Raw genomic sequence first — 22,535 nt, 5'->3', positions numbered from 1 at the left:
CTATTTGAGAATTAATGTTTCGTTTGCTATTTGATTATATGTGTGTTGATCATACGCTTCATCGTTCTAGGCTAATCAACGTAACAACTGTATGACGTCAGACAACTCGCAAAGCTGGGAAATGACGTACGTATAGGTGATTTGAACTGTTACAAGGTTGACCAGATTGCTTCTGTCAGTGAATAGACACGGTGTATTTGACTTATTTTCGGCTTAAATGCAGCAAATCCTAACAGTGCTTTCAAAGTTGTTACAGCTTTATAGAAAGTTGTTATGATAGGCTACAGAATTATCTCTGGATTTGGCCCAGCTTATACTTGCTACCCTAAGTGTTAGTTCTTTCCTGTTGAGTGTTTATCACTGGGTTCACTTTCTATGTTGTCAAAGATTACGGAAAATCTCGCCAGCAAATACTTTCGACTGTCACTCTTCTGTCAGCGACCAGTCAATCTTATTTTTTAGCACCAAAGTGACAAGTGTTTGGTACACTCTTCGGCTTTCCAGCTAATAGTAAACACATCAATGAGCTCACAAATTCTTTTCGTTTTTGTTTGGTGTAAAAACCGACACCTGGTGAGCACCATCTCGACTATTTTAAATATTTACCCCTCATCTTACGAAAACTCCATTGTTCTGGATGCTTGCACATTTAAGTATAACATGTGAAAACTTTTTAGACACAAAAAGGGGCGCTGTCCACACACCTGTTATAAGAACATTTCATAAACATAAACTTAGAGGACACGCCATGTTACGCAATTACACACCTAGGGAGTCAATATCCCATGGTGCATCATTTTCCAATATGGCGGCACTCACAAAAAGTTTTGCCGACCAAATGGTCTTCATTTGAGTTATGAAACTTTCAATATAGGTCGTATGGAAATGGAGTTCACGACGTATGCTGTGTTACCAGCCGCTGGAACAGGTGAACGAATGGGTCTTCAAACTCCGAAACAGTACTGTGAAGTCCTTGGCCGCCCCTTGATAACCTACACACTGCAGCGTTTTGAAAGGTGACCAGACAAAATCACGTAAATGTTACGCTGTCACTGTTAGTGCATTTCATTGACATTGTCGTTTTTCTTTAAAAATGTAAACAAAAACCCACATCGTTGTTATGACAACACGCATCACAAGTACACAGTTTCCCAAGCAAAGCGTTCAGAAGCAATCAACTGTATTTGCATGCACACTTGTTCATAGACAGTGAAAACCTTACCTCTCGCCGCCTTGTGGGTCAGTCGATGTGTCCAACATGGCAGCAAGAATCAGTATAACGAGACGAAATGATGAACAATAGACCGTTCTTGCTCTTCTTTCTGTGGTGGAATGTGGTGATTTCTATCGAACAAAAGAGAGGCCCGATGCCATTCAAGGTCATTTATTCACCGTTTAGCAGGCTAATAGCCCATACCGCAGGGGTTTCAGCAAAGCGTTATGTAACCCATAGCAGGCATGCATACTAACTAATATTACATTCACTGCATATTTTAATATGACATGCACCTGTTCGTTGTCAGCGCATTGGAAACAATTCTACCTCTCAGGGAGATATCAAATTACTGTTAATTTGAAAAGTCTATACATACACTAGATTATTTCTGCAAGGAATTGGTCCTGTTGGAAGGTGAACACTAAAAAGTGTAAGACAATATACTGACCTAGTAATGTTGTTGTACAGTTAGGGAAATATTTGACTAAATAATGACAGGTGGGAATTTAATTAGTTGAATTCAAAACTAAGCTAACAGTTTAACTATATATATACTTGGTGTCAAGCTTATTCTTGCAGCATGAATGTATCTTTTGAGCAGTGCACTTTTCAAAGTCTGTTCATGGTACTAGAACAAAGAGAAATACAGCTCACAATAGAGCGCCCAGCAGTCTCATCTTCTGCAAGAATGGAGTATTCAAATAAAAAAAAGAAGAAAAAAAAAACGTAGTTGGAAATCGGATTTAATTTGAGTGCGGACATTGACCTACTACCCTGGCTAGCATAGTAAAATGGCAATAAGTAGAATGATACAAAGATTTTGAAGTATCTATTGATCAAGTGATGGATTCTCTCATGTCATTATACCATATACGTGTAGGCGTGACTCTCATTTTCTACATCAAAATCCGCTAATACGCATTACAGGAGTTCTGAAGTAATCAGATTAATTTGGGTTGGCCATAATTCAGTAGATATAACTGTATTTCTGGTACTTTTGTTGTATGTTGTCAATCATTGTTGTTCTTATTTGCAAATCAGTTGTAGGCATAAGGGACTAGACATAAATTACAGGGGGGGAGGGGTGTTTTTCAGACGTTCAGTGCATGAAAAAGATTAACCATTCGTCAAGACATTGCACAAAAATTATTGACCCTCCCCTGCCATTAGAGTATATGATCAAAATTATATTTGTACAAAAAACTTATGACCCTCCATCCAACACTTACATGAAAAATGGTGACCCTTCCCCAAAATACACCCTTCTAATTTGTGTCCAGTCCCTAAAGCTCTGAAAATGTATACTGGTACTATGATGTGTGTGTAAATAATTGGAGGCCCTGATGTCAGGACTTCAAAAGACTTAATTAACTTGAACTTAACATAGAACTAGTGCAAATGTTTCATACTAGTATTTCATATGATACAATTTGATTAAAATTGATAGGACAGTCCTGAAGACCAAAGCATAAACACGTAATGCAAAATGACAAATGGAGAAAACTAAAATGTAATAAGATTAAGACCAATTAGCTGACAAAAGACAAATTAGATTTTAATCAGATTAGAGATAATTGATAACAGATTTCATGACAAAGTAGCTTATACATGTACATGCAGGGGTTCTCCCCATGCTGCTATTTTGTAAAGGTCGGTAACAACTGGCACTTTGGGTAGCCTCACCAATATGCATCTAACTGGCATGGGGGTGGGGGAGGGGTGGGTGGGGTGGATATAGCCTCACCAATATACATCTAATCTGTTACATTGTTTTTGCAGATTATGCACTTGATGACAGATTTCAATATTTTAACACAGTGAATATTAATGTTCATGAGTATTACTGACCAGTACCCATTTTGGGGCTAGGGAGAACCCTTGGGTAGTTGGGAGATTAATAGTGATGTAAGATGCCAAAGTGCAAAACAACAATATTTGACTTCTGATTGTAGACCCTAGCTATGTATGGATTTTGATTTATTGGGGGTTGGGACTTGATGAAAGATGTCTGACATGTAGTATTAATTAAGATAACAATGAGTGACAGGTGTCATAAGTCCAAACTTGTTGGCTTTCTAGCATCACTCTCTGTCATACATGTCTCACACAATCAGAAAGATCTTTAACTTTTTCTTTTACTTTCTTCAAGAATACTCAAACCCGTTCTCAGTCAAAACCAGGAAATTAAGAAAGAAATTGGTGTCAATGTACAAATTTTTAAAATTGAGATCAAACTGTTATCAAACTTAAATCATTTTAGAATCCAATATGGCAGCTGAAACTGTGTTAACACTATGGGAAAATGAAAGATTTAGTGATTTCTTTGAAAACAAGATAGTGGATCCTAAAATTCCTTTTATTTTACCATGCATGAACTAAGTTGAACAAACAATATGCTAGATGGTCATTCTACGTCATGACAACACACGTCTATGTCACGACAATGCTTGTCTACACCACTGGTTCTCTTGTGTTCGAAATATGAGTCAAAATGTTCAAGATTGCCATTACTTTCCCCGATTTTTCTTTGATATTACTGGCGTTGGTACAGTTATATTATTCTCCAATAATTTTCTTCATTGAGCCAGAAAATACTTGTGACCTAAAGGTTGTCACTAGCAACTCGTAGTGACAAAGGCCCCTTAGGTCACTCATATTTTCCTTAAATATTGGGGAATAATATGTAATTATTTCAAAGAAACAGATAGGTCAAACATAGGTCAAGCTTATTTTTCTTAGGTGAATAAAGAAAAATATCAAGGAATGATGTATAATTATTCCAGATTGGTAGTTTGTTTACAATATGAGAAATAAAAACAATAAGGGTGTGCAACATCCTGACAGATAGCTAATTGCTCCACCCTCATGCTGCGTACATTGCCAGATTTAACCTTACCAAAGGTCGCCGAGCACCACAGGTTCTTCCTGAGGGTGCGGTGTTTAGAATATGTAATTGTCCTTCGGCTTTGTTTGGCAACCTTCAGGAGCTCAGTCTAAGGTCTTGTACAAGACTACCTAATACATACCTCCTTGGTAAATTATTACCTGATGTAATAGCTTAAATAATATAGTAAAATAATAGTATAACCGGTCTGTGTCTGTTTACATGTCTCTGTGTCTCTGTGTCACTCTGTGTCTCAGTGTCTCTGTCGCTCTGTGTCTCTGTGTCACTCTGTGTGCTTGTATTTTATTATTATCAGTATTATTTCTTTATTTCAGGCCATCAAGATGTCCCATAAAAATACAAAAACATACAAATACAAAAAAGAAAGACAATAAATATTAAACAAGCAACTATCATTTGTATGTATGTATGTATGTATGTATGTATGTATGTATGTATGTATGTATGTATGTATGTATGTATGTATGTCTCTGTCTGTCTATGTATGTATGTATGTATGTATGTATGTATGTATGTATGTATGTATGTATGTATGTGTGTATGTATGTGTGTATGTGTGTGTGTATGTATGCGTGTATGTATGTTTGTATGTATGTATGTATGTATGTATGTATGTATGTATGTATGTATGTATGTATGTATGTATGTATGTATGTATGTATATGTATGTAGTGTGTATGTATGTACATGCATGCATGTGTGTGTGTGTGTGTGTGTGTGTATATATATCTATATATATATATATGATAAGTATGTACTAATGGTATTTACATTGTATAGCTATAAGCCAACTAAAGCAGTTCATAGAAAAAGAATAAAATGGTTTATTTGAATGTTGGGATGTACTAATACTTTTAGTATCTAAATAGATATTTTATTTATTCTCTCTTTAGTATACCTTGGATTGGCACTGTAGTTGTAGCTGTTTCACAAGAAAGGTTGGAATTTCTACAAAATCAAGTTAAAAAGTACAATTTGACCAAAGTCCTTGTAATAGAGGGAGCCGAAACCAGACACAGATCTATCAAGAAATGTTTAAAAGTTGTTAATGATCTTGATAAACCTGATGTTATTATTATACATGATGCTGTCAGACCATTTGCTGATGAAGACATTTTATCACAAGTTTCCAAGGCAGCACACAACCATGGAGTAAGTAATCACCATGGAAACCTTTATTATATCCCACTATTACAGTGGATGCTAACTGTAACTCACACTAATACAAGTGATGCATGCCAAACATTGTTATGTGTGAACTAACTTCTGTTGTTCTCATGAAATCATAGGATGGCCAGGTTATGTCTTCATAACACTCGATCTACATTTGGCAGAGACTTGAATTAACACATCCATCTTATCATGTGATATCAGTGATAGTAGTCAACCACGTGTGTAATTTATATCAAAACATGGTGACAGCTTTCTACATGTTTGATAGTAGTAAACTCACGGTATTCATATGTCTGGGTGAATATGCAAATGAAGCACAATTATGCAAATGGAGCAACAACTGTTAAAATCACATGTAGTGTAAATTGTCGGTCTATCAACTGTCGTGATGGACAATGTCAGATGTATTTTGCAGAGGTAGTGCAAAAACAACATATTCATAAGTTTATTATCGTAGTTAATGATTTTGCAATAAAGCCAGGTGTACTTATCAGTTGTGCTTGTATTCCTGTTACCTTGTGTTTACTATTTTGTAACACTATTTGATTCCATAAAACTTGAACATTAGGTCAATTTCCTTAAAATTCATTTTTGTTCCCACTTTTCCCATCCTAAGGCAGCAGGAGCAATTCAGCCATTGGTATCAACTGTAATTGCACCAACTGAAGATGGCTTTTTGGATCATTCCCTTGTGAGATCAAAATACACTGCCAGCCACACACCACAGGCATTTCGTTATGATGTCATACACGAGGCGTATACTGAGGTAAGATCAAAATATACTGCCAGCCACATGCTACAGGCATGCAGTTATGATGTCATACACAAGGCGTATAGTGTGGTAAGATCAAAATATACTGCCAGACACACACAGGCATTCAGTTATGATGTCATACACAAGGCGTATACTGAGGTAAGATCAAAATATATTGTCAGCCACATGCTAAAGGCATGCAGTTATGATGTCAAACAAAATAGAGATTGCCTACCATCCACCAGATTGATGGCATATCATGATAAACTTACATAGACATCCAGAGATCAAGATTGAGGGCACTGTGTGCATCATATCTAAAATGTACAAACACAGAAATTACAATTTTTAAATAATCCAGGGAAAAAGAATAATTTATATATTACTCCTCTTTATCTCAACAGAAATGTTTGTAATCTCATGAGGTTTTCATGATTACAATTTAGACTTGATATGAACTCTTAGGTTAAATAGAAAATTTATGTTGGTATTGTATGTTGTATTATACGATACACAAGCCAAGTTATTGTCTTCAAACAGAAAATATGGATTATATACCCTGCTCATCCTTTGTCACTGATTCTACACTCCAAATATCAGTCAAAACATACCAAGTCACCTGTACTTTTCCTGATTTTTCATAAATTATACATGAGGAAATTTAAATATATTATTCCCCAACTTCATTCAAATTCTCATAACCTAAGGGGCCCTTGTCACTACTCCTCTAGTGACTCGTGACAAAACCCCTTAGGTCACTCTTATTTTTCTTGGCTGAATGAAGACAAATAGTATGGAATAACATCCAATTATTCTATATATATTCTAAATATCAGAAAGATACTTTGCTATGTCAAACAGTCTCCATCCTCCACTACTCTGCTACCATGGCATTACAGAAATGATTTATGTTTAGGAAACTGTCAAAAAAAATTTCAAACAGTCACCTCCCTCTCTAAACCGCTACTATAATGTTCTAAAATCTCAGCAAAAAATACAGCACACATATAGGAAACTATTTCTCTTTCCAACCAACCTCCCCAACTACTTAGCGGTCATGATGTTTTAACATTCTAAGCAAAAAACAATCTCAAGTCTAGAAATAGGTTATTTAGTAAATATTTAATTTACACAGCCACAAGCAGAATTGATAAACAGCTTCAACTCAGATAAAAAACATTGCTGTAAAAATAAGATGAATGAACATACAACACGCTGTCCTTGACCTCCTTCTACAAAGATGAACCTTTCAAGATATCACTCACCATGAATTGAAAACAAACCGTTTCATCATAAGTGATACATACAATTTGTAACATGCCTGGTAATTTCACTATAATTGTTGAAATATAGCAGCCAAGGTTATCTATGCAGGTTATCATAGTTTTGATAACAGTTTGCATGTGATGGAGGTCTCAGATGGAACTAAAGCATATAAATGAAGCCACTCCTTCTAAGAGTTTATGACAACATCCCAAGATAGTGCAGCCACCCCTTTACTGATATTGTGATAATGTTGAAATTGTGTAACAATAACAGGGTTAGATACAACACATTAACACCAGAAAATTTTGCATCTGCCTGTTCTCAGGAAACCTGATAATGTTGAAGTTGTATAACAAGTACAGGGCAGAGATAAAACACAGCAACACCTCAAAACTGTGCATCTGTGTGTTCTCAGGAAACCTGATAATGTTGTGTAACAAGTACAGGGCAGAGATAAAACACAGCAACACCTTTGCTCTTCCTCTGATTCTCTTATTCTGTGTGCCAAAGAGTTTTGGCCAGAGATCTTTCTCTCACATTGGCCCTACATCATGGAACAATCTTTCTTTCGATCTTCGCCACTCCAAGTCTCTTACATCCTTCCACCGTTCTCTCAAGACCTATCTCTTTAAACATCAGTCTTTGCCTTCTTCAATTGCCTAGTATCCAGTGTCTGTGAATCCACTTTTCCTCGTACCATATGGCTAGTATCCAGTGTCTGTCAATCCATTTTTCCTCATACCATACGGCAATTTACTTTCCATTTACTTCTACACCTCAAACTCTGCTTGCAGAGATTAGGCACTCTTTATATTTTCTTTATTATTGTTATTACAATGTATTATTAAAATTATACAGCTGCCAATTCTCAGGAACCCTAATAATTTTGATGGTAACAATTACAGCTTCATGTTTACATGCAAATCTGATAATGTTCAAGTTGTGTAGGATTGATGGGACAGAGATAGAAAAGAGCAAAACCTAAAAACTGTGCAGTCACCCATTCTTAGTAAACCTGATAATGTTGATGTTGGGTAATGACTGCATGTCCAAGATACAACCATGTTGCTATCACAAACCTTGTTTATAACTTAGCTATTGATGAAGATACAGTAGCAGTTATAAAATGCTAACAACCTCTTTAAATTCAATTTTAAAGACTTGTTTGTGTTACACTGGGAAGGCAGTTTCAGTGTAGTAAAATAGATTTACTAGAGTATCATATCTTTTATTAGTTTCATAAATCACATCTAGTTTTAGATTACTATGAATCATCTACATGTACATGTACATGAACTGTGCAAAGATTAATATCAACATTAAAGGCTTTCTTCCGTCTTTCCCTGTTTACTTGATACCATGGCAATCACATTACTATAAAACCAGAGTGACTATAGAGTTTCAATTAGGCAGCACGGTGTTACTACCAAACCAGAGAGACTATAGAGTTTCAATTAGGCAGCATGGTGTTACTACCAAACCAGAGTGACTATAGAGTTTCAATTAGGCGACATGGTGTTACTACCAAACCAGAGTGACTATAGAGTTTCAATTAGACAGTACGATGTTACTACCAAACCAGAGTGACTATAGAGTTTCAAATAGGTAGTACAATGTACTACCAAACCAGAGTGACTATACAGTTTCAATTAGGCAGCATGATGTTACTACCAAACCAGAGTGACTATAGAGTTTCAATTAGGCGGCATGATGTTACTACCAAACCAGAGTGACTACAGTTTCAATTAGGCGGCATGATGTTACTACCAAACCAGAGTGACTCGACAGTTTCAATTAGGTGGCACGATGTTGCTACCAAACCAGAGTGACTATAGAGTTTCAATTAGGCAATGCGATGTTACTACAAAACCGGAGTGACCATAGAGTTTCAATTAGGCGGTGCGATGTTACTACCAAACCAGAGTGACTATAGAGTTTCAATTAGGCGACATGATATTACTACCAAACCAAAGTGACTATAAAGTTTCAATTAGGCAGCATGATATTTTTTTATGTCTCACTCAATGCTTTTTTTACAAATTACAGACACTGACAGCACACAATCATATTATAAAATGATACAGCTTGCACATTGTTTCTCACTGTGGACACAAATCAACATCACTGTTGGACAAAACAAGAAAGATTCAATTTCAAACACAAACTGTTTATTTGTGTTCACAATGAGATAAAATGTAACACTTGTTGCATGTTATCGGTGCCTGTATTTTGTTTGTGTAATTGGTACCAAAAAAACATTGTATCTCCTCATTAAAAACTCTATAGTCACTCTGGTTTGGTAGTACATCATGTTAAATCATATCCTTGCAATCTTGCATTCAAGTGTTCTTAATAATAGCACATACAGTGGAATGCTAAATTTTAGGGGAAAGAGAAATTTGCTGGTTCAATTGTCATTGATTTAGGAAGGTATGCACAATGTACATAGTAACTGAGTAAAAGTATTTTCACAGGGGTTTTACTGTCGAAAAAAAACACCAGCGAAAAAGTTTAAATAACTTGAAATGATAATTTTACTGTTTCACAGTATTTTAAAATTGTTGGTATTCATTATTCCGGGTTGTTTTTCTCATTCATCTTTTATGGGTCTTAATTTATTAGGCTGTTCACTTTAATGTTCTCATAAAAAGATTTTGTTCAATTTCGATGAATTAACTGATTTCAATAAATGGAGAATTATGAGGTCATTAATTATTTATATGCCAATAAAAGTACATGTCTAATTTCCAAGAAAGTACTTTCCAAGAAAGTACTTACATATTCATGTCGGAAATCATGTTGTAAAATAGTTAAATATTGTACATGCAGACTGATTTGGAACCAGGGTTGATGGGGTGGGGTGGGGTGCCAGGTCAAATGGGGTCATTTAAGTATAAAGGGGATAAGTGGCATGATTATATAAAGATGATTTAGTTCAATGTCCTCTTGAGGTATGATAAACAAAGCAGTATTCTGACATGGTACCATTCGTGTGTACTATAGTGAGATCTAGTTGTATTGCCTTGTGATGTCATACATTCTGACAAGGTACCATCTTTGTATACTGTAGTCAGATCTAGTTGTATTGCCTTGTGGTGTCATACATTCTGACAAGGTACCATCTTTGTATACTGTAGTCAGATCTAGTTGTATTGCCTTGTGATGTCATACATTCTGACAAGGTACCATCTTTGTATACTGTAGTCATACCTAATCATATTGCCTTGTGGTGTCATACATTCTGACACAGTATCATATTACATGTATTCTTACTCTCAGACATCATTTTTCATTTCCCCAGATAAGTGAGGAAGACCTAGACCATGGTACAGAGTGCCTGCAGCTGGCATTAAAATATACATCAACTAGGGCAAAATTAGTCTCAGCTACTGGAGATATTTGGAAGGTAGTGTCTAAATTATTGTTAAAGTTTTACTATGATTTTACAAGATGAACTCTTGGTTTTAGTTCACATGTACTACTGTGAATATAAACATTTTAGCACAATTGAACTAAAGTTCAGAAGTGCTATAGGCGTGGTGTAGTGTCTGTCTGTCTGTCTGTCTGTCTGTCTGTCTGTCTGTCTGTATGTATGTATGTATGTATGTATGTATGTATGTATGTATGTATGTATGTATGTATGTATGTATGTATGTATGTATGTATGTATGTATGTATGTATGTATGTATGTATGTATGTATGTATGTATGTTTCTAGTTGGGAAATATTCAAATCAAAATGAAACGTGAATGTGATTTGGTTTAAAGTTTAAGTTTGTGAGGCCAATGTGATTTGTTTTGAATGTTTCCATCAAGAATTGGAAAAAGTACTATGGCCTCTAACAAGAAAACATTTATGTATAACCACTGCCAAGATAATATTCAGACAACAAACATGTTTATAAGTTCTAACAGGGAGTATTAAAGAAGGAAGTTGTGTTCCGCTCAGGCTAAGGTGCCAGCCTGGATATACTAGAAGGGCAAAGGAAAACAGATATGGAAAAGATTGGTAGGGGTTATGTCTGGTGATTGTCACTAAGGGTTTAATTGGAAAGGTGACCTTTAAGTAGCAACTAATAGCACCACAGTCATGTAAGATATCAAAACTTTGGTTAATCACTTTTGTAAAATAAGTAGAAAAAGTATGGAATGTGTCCTCATTGCTGTACTACTTTTTAGTTTTATCATTTTTCAGAGGAATTTAAAGGCCCACTTTGAAAAAAAAGATTAAACATTAGGTGTGAAAAACTGTTGTCTGACAAAATTTTAGAAAAAGTTGGTAAAAAACAAAATTATCTTAATGACTCCACTGATAAAATTACAGTAATGTGAGAACATGGGATTTTAAACATTAGGTGTGAAAAACTGTTGTCTGACAAAATTTTAGAAAAAGTTGGTAAAAAACAAAATTATCTTAATGACTCCACTGATAAAATTACAGTAATGTGAGAACATGGAATTTTAAACATTAGGTGTGAAAAACTGTTGTCTGACAAAATTTTAGAAAAAGTTGGTAAAAAACAAAATTATCTTAATGACTCCACTGATAAAATTACAGTAATGTGAGAACATGGAATTTTAAACATTAGGTGTGAAAAACTGTTGTCTGACAAAATTTTAGAAAAAGTTGGTAAAAAACAAAATTATCTTAATGACTCCACTGATAAAATTACAGTAATGTGAGAACATGGAATTTTAAACATTAGGTGTGAAAAACTGTTGTCTGACAAAATTTTAGAAAAAGTTGGTAAAAAACAAAATTATCTTAATGACTCCACTGATAAGATTACAGTCATGTGAGAACATGGAATTTTAACCTTGGCCTTTAAAATGTTTTGGAGCTTTGTATTTTGTTAGGTGTAAAGAAGTGAAAACATAACACAGCACTGACCTGTATTAGTTTTGTGAATGACTTTGTGATGTTTATAAACAAACTTAGTAACAAACAAGTTTTTCTGGCTGCCCATTTTATCATTTTCAGTTTGATATTTTTTCAGCAAATATGGAAATCTTTGATATTTGTTGTATTGTGTTGATTTGTGAATATAACTGAAAACATTAAACAGCTCTGACCTTTATTAGTTTTGTGAATGACTTTGGGACGTTTATAAACAAACTTATGAATAAATACATTTTCCTCCGTGTCTACTCAGTTTATTGTTTTCAGTGAATTGTGTAAACAATTTAGGATATTTTAGATTTGCTTAAGTAAGATTATGGAAGTAAAAAGTAGTTCTGACCTGAGTTAGTGTCTCTGAATGACTTTATGATGTTTATATACAAACTTATGAACAAACAAGTTTTTCTGGCTGCCTGCTCAGTTTATCATTTTCAGTGGTCATCTGATACATAAGTCCGTATAATGTGTTATTCTAATGTTGACAAACAGGATGTATCACATTGCAATCACTGTGTAAACTCTTATTTAACTTGACTTCTGACAACCAGTTTGAATTTGACTGATTTGTTACATCGCGTTGTTCAGTCCTATATCAGGTGAGTGCTGGCTGATAGCTTGGTACAAATCTCTGTATCTTAAATTACAGACTACTGATTTCTATGACCTTTGACCTGCTCAAAAACAGTTCAGTGTGAGGGTCTTTAGTTATTGGCTAAGTTTTCATAGTATGGGACCCAAGGCATGTACTCAAGTGAATTGAATGACTGGTTAACATTGAATAAAATTAACTTAAAGGCCCATAATTCAGTCCCAGGTTATCATATTAGTGTTATCTTATCAGTGAAACCTTCAGGATTAGATAGGATTATTCTGTTGTTCAGGACCAACTTCTTCTCTATCTCTGCCACATGTTTGGGGTTTTTTCACCCAAATTTTAATCTTAATCCCCCATGACCCTATTCTGTGTAATTATTAACCCTTTAATGACTTGGTTACTGTAATTTGATGTAATTACAAGCTATATATAGGGTCACATGGTAGACTTTTAAAGACTAGCCCCGTCTACACGGCACTAAAAATCCTACCTGAGGTAGGATTCAGGATAGTTTGAAGCCCGTGTAGACGCAAACACGTCCTACACCTGACCTGAAACCGTCCTGACTTAGGACACCTTTGAGAGGTTTCCTGAAACCCTCCTGACTTCGTCCTATGTACTGTCAGGAAGAAAGGCGCGACATCTCCGTTGTAACCTTCCTATGTGTAGACACAAACCTATCCTACCTCAGGTAGGACTTGGGACTGCCTCAGGTAGGATGACCTACATGTAGATGGGGCTATTGATAATCAAATGATTAACGAGATGAGCTCAGAATTTGAGCCTTGATTCTGCCCTTTTATTTCTGAACTGAACTGCTAAAGTCCTTGGGTAAGATTTTGAACAGTGATGTGTCTAAGTCAACCTAGCTTTATAATTGGAGACCTGGTAGGATAGAGAAGCTGTAGTGGATTGTATCCTCCTTCTCCCTAGGGAGTTGAGGAAGCAAAGGGTTGTTGTGTTGTCCCCAGGTGTGTTGCTGTAGAGCTATGTTTGGGATTACATGCTTTAGCAACAGTCTCTTCCCACATGTAGTTTGGTCGATGTCGTTATAATCTTTTAACTATTGAAAAGTTTGAACAGTTTTACATTTGTCTTATGTCACTAGTTTTAATGTTTTGTTTTGTTTTGTGTACTGTAAATTGTTTGTTTTTAAGCAACATCGCAACTTTTCCAAATGTACTTTTAAAATGCATAATGGCAATAAATATGTAGTACTGTTGTTGTTATTATTATGCATGGAGGAATCATTGTAAAGTACTTGAGTAGTGTGGGAAAGTGAAAAGTAATCATATTATCATATAACTTACTGCCCTTGTGAAGTGTTGTTGTGAATAGTGAGGTGTGATGTAACAAGCCATTATATAATTCAAAGCATTCACATTTAGTAATTAGTATTATTAGACATAGGAGGGGCATAGACATTACTTGCCATTGTATGCATTCACTGACATGAAACTAATACGTCTGTATTGTTTACATGACTATAAAAGATATGATGAATTGATCATGTGAGGGCGTATGTCACATATGTAGAAGACAAAGGGTACTTAGTCTGTACTGGAGATGAAAGTGGAAACAAGGAACCAATCCATGACAAGTTTATCAATGAAGTTCAGACTCAACATTGGGGTTCATAGTAGTAGAGTAGTAGTAGTAGGAGAAGTAGGAGAAGGGACAACTTGTACATTAATTCATAACTCTTATTTTTGCCTTGTAAATGATATTTTCATTATTGTAAAAAAGCTCCTCAATCTGTTCTAATTATGTTTTATTTCACTTTAGGTGACATATAAGCCTATTTGGCTGGGAGGTTGTGTAATGTAAATTGTTTTGTTTTTTGCGGTAGTCTGTTTACCTCATGTCACTATAATAAATGATTCTACTACTACTACTACTACTACTATGTTACAAAGTTATTCATTATTCCATCTCCAAAGTTATGTCTGAACTTCACTGATAAACTTCAACAATATATTACACAGTTATTCATTATTCAAGCAGTTGAATTATGTTAGAGAAATTGTAAGGATTTACCCCATGGAAGACCATACTCTCCTGAACTATAATTTGTAGGAGCTCTGTAGCGTAGAGGCTATCCATAGCTTGAATCCCTTGAGTCAACTTGTGGTTGTTAAAGCACTGTCATCTGAAGTCTATTTGTGGTTTGAACGTAATGGTAGTCAACTTACTAAATCAGTCATCTTTGAATTACATCTTTGATGTAACGAGTGTTAAAGAGTCTTGCTTCTATCCCTCTTACTATTACACAGGTTGCCATACTCTGAGGATTATAACGCTAATCTTCTTTTCTATTGTCCATACTACAGGTGACTTACAGGAGAGATTTGTACACGGCAGAAGGACTAGCTAAAGGTAAGATCAGGTTACACTAGTACAAGTATAGATTAAATAGATCATAAGATCTCTGTACAGAATTATTGCTAGGTAACAGATTCAATATGTTCACTAGCATATTTCATTTCTATGGCAGGAGGTAGGTTAATTTTACCTAGGAATTTTGATAAGGGGTGTACACCAAAATTATGATAACAATAAAGATATAGATATATACAAAGATTTTACCAGATTTCCCAACTCTGTCACCATGGTACACACTAATTTATGATACATGTACAAGGTGTGGACATATATGCACATTTTACCAGATTTTCCTCCTCTGTTACCAGAGTGCCCTACCATAATTATGGAACAAGGTGTGGACATATATACAAGTGTTACCTGATTTCCCCTCCTGTTCCCAGGGTTAGCCACCAAAATTATGGTACAAGGTGTAGAAATCTATCTAAGTTTTAACACTTTGCCCTCCTCTGCTACCAGGACCTATTTCCCTATCCATATTATGCATGGAATGTATAAACACAACTACATGAATGTGATGTCACTCCATGATTGACAGCTACATGAATGTGATGTCACTCCATGATTGACAGCTACATGAATGTGATGTCACTCCATGATTGACAGCTACATGAATGTGATGTCACTCCACAATTAACAGCTATATGAATGTGATGTCACTCCATGATTGACAGCTATATGAATGTGATGTCACTCCACAATTAACAGCTATATGAATGTGATGTCACTCCATGATTGACAGCTATATGAATGTGATGTCACTCCATGATTGACAGCTACATGAATGTGATGTCACTCCATGATTGACAGCTACATGAATGTGATGTCACTCCCTGATTGACAGCTACATGAATGTGATGTCACTCCATGATTGACAGCTACATGAATGTGATGTCACTCCATGATTGACAGCTACATGAATGTGATGTCACTCCATGATTGGCAGCTACATGAATGTGATGTCACTCCATGATTGACAGCTATATGAATGTGATGTCACTCCATGATTGGCAGCTATATGAATGTGATGTCACTCCATGATTGACAGCTACATGAATGTGATGTCACTCCATGATTGACAGCTACATGAATGTGATGTCACTCCACCATTGGCAGCTACATGAATGTGATGTCACTCCATGATTGACAGCTATATGAATGTGATGTCACTCCATGATTGACAGCTACATGAATGTGATGTCACTCCATGATTGACAGCTACATGAATGTGATGTCACTCCCTGATTGACAGCTACATGAATGTGATGTCACTCCACCATTGGCAGCTACATGAATGTGATGTCACTCCACCATTGGCAGCTACATGAATCCCTATATCCTTCTTTTTAAATCTTACTTATACAGGCTACTAATACGTGATATTTTGTTGTTTATAGAATTGAACTCAGTTGCTATAGTCACTTCAGATTCCACATTAATGACTCAACAGATAGAACAACAATTAAGATGTAAAGGGCTTCAGGTTGGTATCCATAGGTAAACTTAATATTAGTTCTACAACCAAATATCTTGTTTCCTTACTTTGGAATAATATTTAGTATTAATTCTGAAGTGAGAGTATAATTAATATATATCAAGGCTATTCATCTAAATCACTCAGCTTTCTTCAGCAGTTAATGTTTATAATATGTGTATTAAATAATATTGTATTGTCTGTATACTATGGGCATGGTATGGTATGGTAAAGTGTGTGTGTGTGTGTGTGTCTAGTCTATGTCTGTGTCTGTGTGCATGTACATGTGTGTATGGGTTTGTGTGCATGTTTGTGTGTGGGTTTGTGTGTGTTTATGGGTTTGTGTGTGTGTGTGGGTGTGTATGTGTGTTTGTGTCTAGTCTATGTCTGTGTCTGTTTGTGTGCATGTGCATGTGTGTATGGGTTTGTGTGCATGGGTGTGTGTGTGTGGGGGGGGGGGGTTGTGTGCATGAAAATAATGCCTAGAATTAACATCAGGTTGCATTGCACTGTTTATGTAATATTTTGTTGAATCACTGTCTATGAAATGAAATTGTTTTTATAGTTTTTTTCTTACATTAAGAGACTGTTTTTATTTTATTTCACAATAGATGTTGTCAGTATACAGCAAGGTTGATGATGTCATAGAGACTGTTAATTCAGTAGTTGTTTGTACAGTAAGTATGAATGCTAATTTTGACATTTTTAAGCCCAAAGTTTGAATCCACTATCTCACAAAAACAACGTATGCATTAGACAAGCTTATACTTGTGTTCAGACCAAACTACTTTTAAGGCCCAGAGTTCTGATTAGGATTAAAATTTAGGTGCAGGTTATCTGATAGAGCTATAGAAAAAGTTGACCCACTTGGAACAAAAAAGAATAATTCTATGTAATCCTCATGATTCCACTGATTAGAAAGCTCTTATGTGAGAACCTGGGATGGAATCATGGGTCTTTAAAACCTAAGCCAACTTAGGGCCTTTAACTATACTGTAATGATATGCATGTTGTGTTTTCAAGTGGCATGGTGGTCTGGAACTTAGGTCTGCATTAACAATGGTAATTGTTTGGATTGAAGGCAGTGTGATGAAGTTTTTGTTTTTATTTTACATGGTAATACTCTAACCTTTAGAGGCTATTGTTACAAAGAACTTGCTAGAATGGAGTACAGCTCTACCGCCAGAGCTAGAACGTAGAGGGGTAAATTGTTGAGGGCAGTGGGGTGATGTCCTTAGCTGTTCTTACACCGTAATATTCTACCAATAAAGGATGTTACAAAGAACTTGCTATAATGGAGGGGGGAGTTACAGGTCAACTTCCAGAGAGTAATTGTTGTGATTCAGGCCAGCGGTATAGCATTTTACTGGTTTTAATGGTAATACTATACCTATAGAGGGTGCTGTTACAAAAATGTTAGAAAGTTGTGAATATACAGTTGACAGTAACTCAGTAAGAACTAACCTCAACAAAATCCATGCATTTAAACTATCAATTCTTCCCAATTTTACAGAATTCTTCACTTGAAGAAGTGAGTAATACTGTACAACAGATCTTTGCAAAAATGCAAACTCAAATCCAATATGGTGGATCAGTTGTGATTGTGGTATCCCATAGCAACCCTGACTGCAAAGTTTATCTTAAAAGTAGAGAGCTGTGTAAGAAACTGAGTGAGCAAGGCAGATCAGGTGGACTGTGTGTCAACATAGTTATTATCAACAAAGAGGTATGTTGTACACTTTAATTATAACTGTAACATTTTTTATTTGATCGCATCCTATGTGACCAATGACTGACTATGACAGAAGGTGACTTGGTTGTTTCCTATGTGACCAATGACTGACTATGACTGACTATGACAAAAGGTGACTTGGTCATCTCCTATGTGACCAATGACTGATTAGGACAAAAGGTGACTTGGTTGTCTACTATGTGACCAATGACTGACTATGACAAAAGGTGACTTGGTTGTCTACTATGTGACCAATGACTGACTATGACAAAAGGTGACTTGGTTGTCTCCTATGTGACCAATGACTGACTATGACAAAAGATGACTTGGTTGTCTCCTATGTGACCAATGACTGATTAGGACAAAAGGTGACTTGGTCGTTTCCAATGTGACCAATGGCTGATTAGGACAAAAGGTGACTTGGTCGTCTCCTATGTGACCAATGACTGATTAGGACAAAAGATGACTTGGTTGTCTCCTATGTGACCAATGACTGATTAGGACAAAAGGTGACTTGGTCGTTTCCAATGTGACCAATGGCTGATTAGGACAAAAGGTGACTTGGTCATCTCCTATGTGACCAATGACTGACTATGACAAAAGGTGACTTGGTTGTCTCCTATGTGACCAATGACTGACTATGACAAAAGGTGACTTGGTTGTCTCCTATGTGACCAATGACTGATTAGGACAGAAGGTGACTTGGTTGTCTCCTATGTGACCAATGACTGACTATGACAAAAGGTGACTTGGTTGTCTCCTATGTGACCAATGACTGATTAGGACAGAAGGTGACTTGGTCATCTCCTATGTGACCAATGACTGACTATGACAGAAGGTGATGATATCAGAATCAACCATTAAAGCTGCACTAGCTGTAACTAGAGTTATTTTTTTCCATCAGACAATCAGCAATATAGTCACAATTGTTTAAATAATAGACATTGTAGATGTAAATTACCAGTAACACTACCCCAAACACCTCACTACCCCAAACACCTCACTACCCCAAACATCTCACTACCCCAAACACCTCACTTCCCCAAACACCTCACTTCCCCAAACACCTCACTACCCCAAACACCTCACTACCCCAAACACCTCACTACCCCAAACATCTCACTACCCCAAACACCTCACTTCCCCAAACACCTCACTTCCCCAAACACCTCACTACCCCAAACACCTCACTACCCTAAACACCTCACTACCCCAAACACCTCACTACCCCAAACACCTCACTACCCCAAACATCTCACTTCTGTTTGTACTATCTGTATTTAAGCATATGGGACAGTTTATTGTTCAGGTGATATGTCCACAGTCTTTGGAAAAGACAACTAACTCTTTTTGTTAAAACAGTTTAAATCATTTGATGATGAGAGACAGTGAAGAAAATATCTCTGTTGTAAAGTCTTGGAAATAATATTGTAAAGTGATGGAGATATTATAATATCGTAAAGTGTTGGAGATAATATCATACCATCTTACTTTGTGTGTCTCTTATTTTTCATATTTGTTGCAGGAAAGTGGATCTTCAAATACAGAAGCGGCCAATATGATCACAGAGTTGGTTTTCCACAGAAATCTTGCCTTCTCTGGTCAAGTTTTTCAACTCCCATGAACTTTGCAGTCTTCCACTTCCCAAGAACTTTGCAGTTTTTCAACTCCCATGAACTTTGAGGTTTTTCAACTCCCATGAACTTTGCATCTTCCACTTCCCAAGAAGATTGTTATTACATTGTATTATTACTAATACTTATACCCTTTAGTTGTCAAAATGTTGACACATTGTTTGACATGTACAGATTAGCAGTCCTCTACTGGAGCTAATATTAAAGTTTGTGTAGCGGGTTATAACCAACTCCTTGTCTGAGTTGCTGCTGAAGTCTTATCAGTGTTGGATAGTATGAAATAGTGGTTATTAATCCTGTAAGCCCACAGAAACTGTTTATAATTATACCTTACAGATAGAGTTTATAGAATTCACTTTGAGTTCACTGACAATAAAACACGATACTTTGGCTACTTTGAATTCTTATTTATATTTATTAGTTGTCACAAATTCAAATTTGTGTCTTTTCAATTCAGAGTGATGAGAACATAAGACGACCAGTTATTGAAAACTGAAAACTGACTAATCACCCGTGACTGACAATTTAAATCAATCAATCAATCAATCAATCAATCAATCAATCATCAATCAATCAATCAATAATCAATCAAGAAATCAATCATCAGGCAGTGAAAATTGAAATTGACCAATCATTGTTAACTGTGAATTAAAATTGACCAATCATTGTTAGCTGTGAATTAAAATTGACCAATCATAAGTCAAGGAGAATTTAAAGTAACCAATCACTGTTCATGATTTATGGCTGCTATGATTTATAGAAATAATGCTACCGTAATAACTCACATAATATTACAGAATTTTGTACATAGAATGCCATGATGAAAAAGTTTTCAATTTGTAAACTGGTGAATATATAACTTTTGACTTATTTTTACAAATCATATACATCTGAGACTAAAGTGAAGTTATTAAACATTGCAAACTAGTTAACTAGAGTAACGTAAACTTGAATGATTGTGTGTATATGAAATGTACACATACTGGTATCTGACACCTATTTGTATGTTTCATTGTATATATGACATTTATTTATGACACTCTTTATGATAGGAAATATCAATAATTTATGACTTGATAAAAATAGCATCATATATTATGTGTTATTGTTCAGATAAGAATGATTGTATTCATTACTAGGAAATGACATACTATAATAATTCATATGAGTTATGGCCTTGCTAAAGTCAGACTTTGAAGTCTGTTCATAAAGCAATGAAGTATGTGATGATGTACTGTACTGATGTATGGCCAAGTGGTTAGAGGAGCTGGCTTGCAATTTAGATCTTGTTAGTTTGAGGTTTACCACAGCTGTTTGAATGGCTAAAGTCCTTGGGCAAGATTTGAACCACAAGCGTGCCTCAGCTAACCCAGCTGTAGAACTGGGGACCTGGTTTGATTGCTGACTATAATCCTATGTGCCTCAGGGGGTGACAGCAATGGCATTGTATACTTTCCAGAGAGTTAAGGAGCCATCGTGCCATCACGGGTCTACACAAGCCTGGGTAATTATTGTAAAGCACTTTGAGAACAATGTGTTTTGAAAGAGTTAGATAAGAACGTTATTGTTATTATTATTATTGTTGTTATTACTGTCAACTATTTATGGTATGTAGTCATGTTTAGTCATTTTATATTATCGTATCAGTCTTAGCTTTTCATACTGCTGTAATAATAAAACTACAGAGTGTAAGACTAAACATATACTTGTTTACAATTGATTTCTTATCACCAATTTCTCACTTGCCATCAAGAATTCTGTACATGTTGAACTACATAAAAGTGCAATTTGTTTTACCAGATGAATACTTACAAATATAGCAATATTGTGCACAATTTTTTGCTAAGTCTTAAAAACACAAATGGAAAAATGTTAAAATGTTATCTGCATCACTAAACCTCAAGTTTGAAGAAATGTCCAATGTATTGCAATCCAAACACTATATTGTGCTTATTGAAGAGAACAGTGCCCTCAGTAGTAGTACCATATTGATAAAACAATAGTATTTGACATAACATTGTATGAGGGCGCTGTTTAGAGATAACCCTGAAATTAATTGCAAGTATTGTGGCAAAGTAGAAAATGATGTAGTGCAAAGTAAATATTTTAATAGTTACAAAGCGTTTATTATCAAAATGTTAAAAGTTTTCAAGGGACACAAGCTGAGTTTAGACATTTTGGAGCATATTTTTTGCTGCATATTTAAAAGATATTCACAGTATTGTACTTACTGAAGCATACTCAGCTATCACTTGCATTGAACTGAAACCCGGTTTTAGAATATAAATGGTTCAATAACAAAGCATTGGAAATCCCTATAGTATGTAATCACCTGTTCTAACAATGTTAGACCACAAAGTGTAATGTTATAGAAGACATGTATTGATATAGTCTAGTTCCTATACAGTATTGTTACCATTTACACCTCCACTCACAGTCTAGTTCCTATACAGTATCGTTACCATTTACACCTCCACTCACAGTCTAGTTCCTATACAGTATCG

The 22,535-nt window shown here is 35.6% G+C and overlaps 1 protein-coding gene across 1 annotated transcript; it reads left to right on the top strand.

Annotated features, from left to right (window-relative positions):
• The first annotated feature begins 814 nt into the window (after nt 1-814).
• LOC144447693 (D-ribitol-5-phosphate cytidylyltransferase-like) lies at nt 815-20,769 on the top strand. The gene is made up of 9 exons (XM_078137772.1): nt 815-1,016; nt 5,015-5,273; nt 5,911-6,060; nt 10,616-10,720; nt 15,140-15,185; nt 16,589-16,674; nt 17,277-17,342; nt 18,179-18,391; nt 19,923-20,769. The coding sequence occupies exons 1-9, from the start codon at nt 880-882 to the stop codon at nt 20,019-20,021; spliced, it is 1,161 nt and encodes a 386-aa protein (XP_077993898.1). The 5' UTR covers nt 815-879; the 3' UTR covers nt 20,022-20,769.
• Nucleotides 20,770-22,535: the final 1,766 nt, after the last annotated feature.

The sequence above is a fragment of the Glandiceps talaboti genome, chromosome 16, assembly GCF_964340395.1.
Source record: "Glandiceps talaboti chromosome 16, keGlaTala1.1, whole genome shotgun sequence".
NCBI lineage: Eukaryota > Metazoa > Hemichordata > Enteropneusta > Spengelidae > Glandiceps > Glandiceps talaboti.
The sequence above is the reverse complement of the archived record's forward strand: the minus strand, read 5'-3'. Positions and strand labels throughout refer to the sequence as shown.

What these genes read in the sequence shown, in the direction of transcription:
- LOC144447693 (XM_078137772.1), top strand. Translation starts at nt 880, where the DNA reads ATGGAAATGGAGTTCACGACGTATGCTGTGTTACCAGCCGCTGGAACA. An exon ending in AGGCAGCACACAACCATGGA is followed by an intron (nt 5,274 to 5,910) that starts GTAAGTAATCAC and finishes TCCCATCCTAAG; the next exon opens with GCAGCAGGAGCAATTCAGCC. An exon ending in ATTCAGTAGTTGTTTGTACA is followed by an intron (nt 17,343 to 18,178) that starts GTAAGTATGAAT and finishes CCAATTTTACAG; the next exon opens with AATTCTTCACTTGAAGAAGT.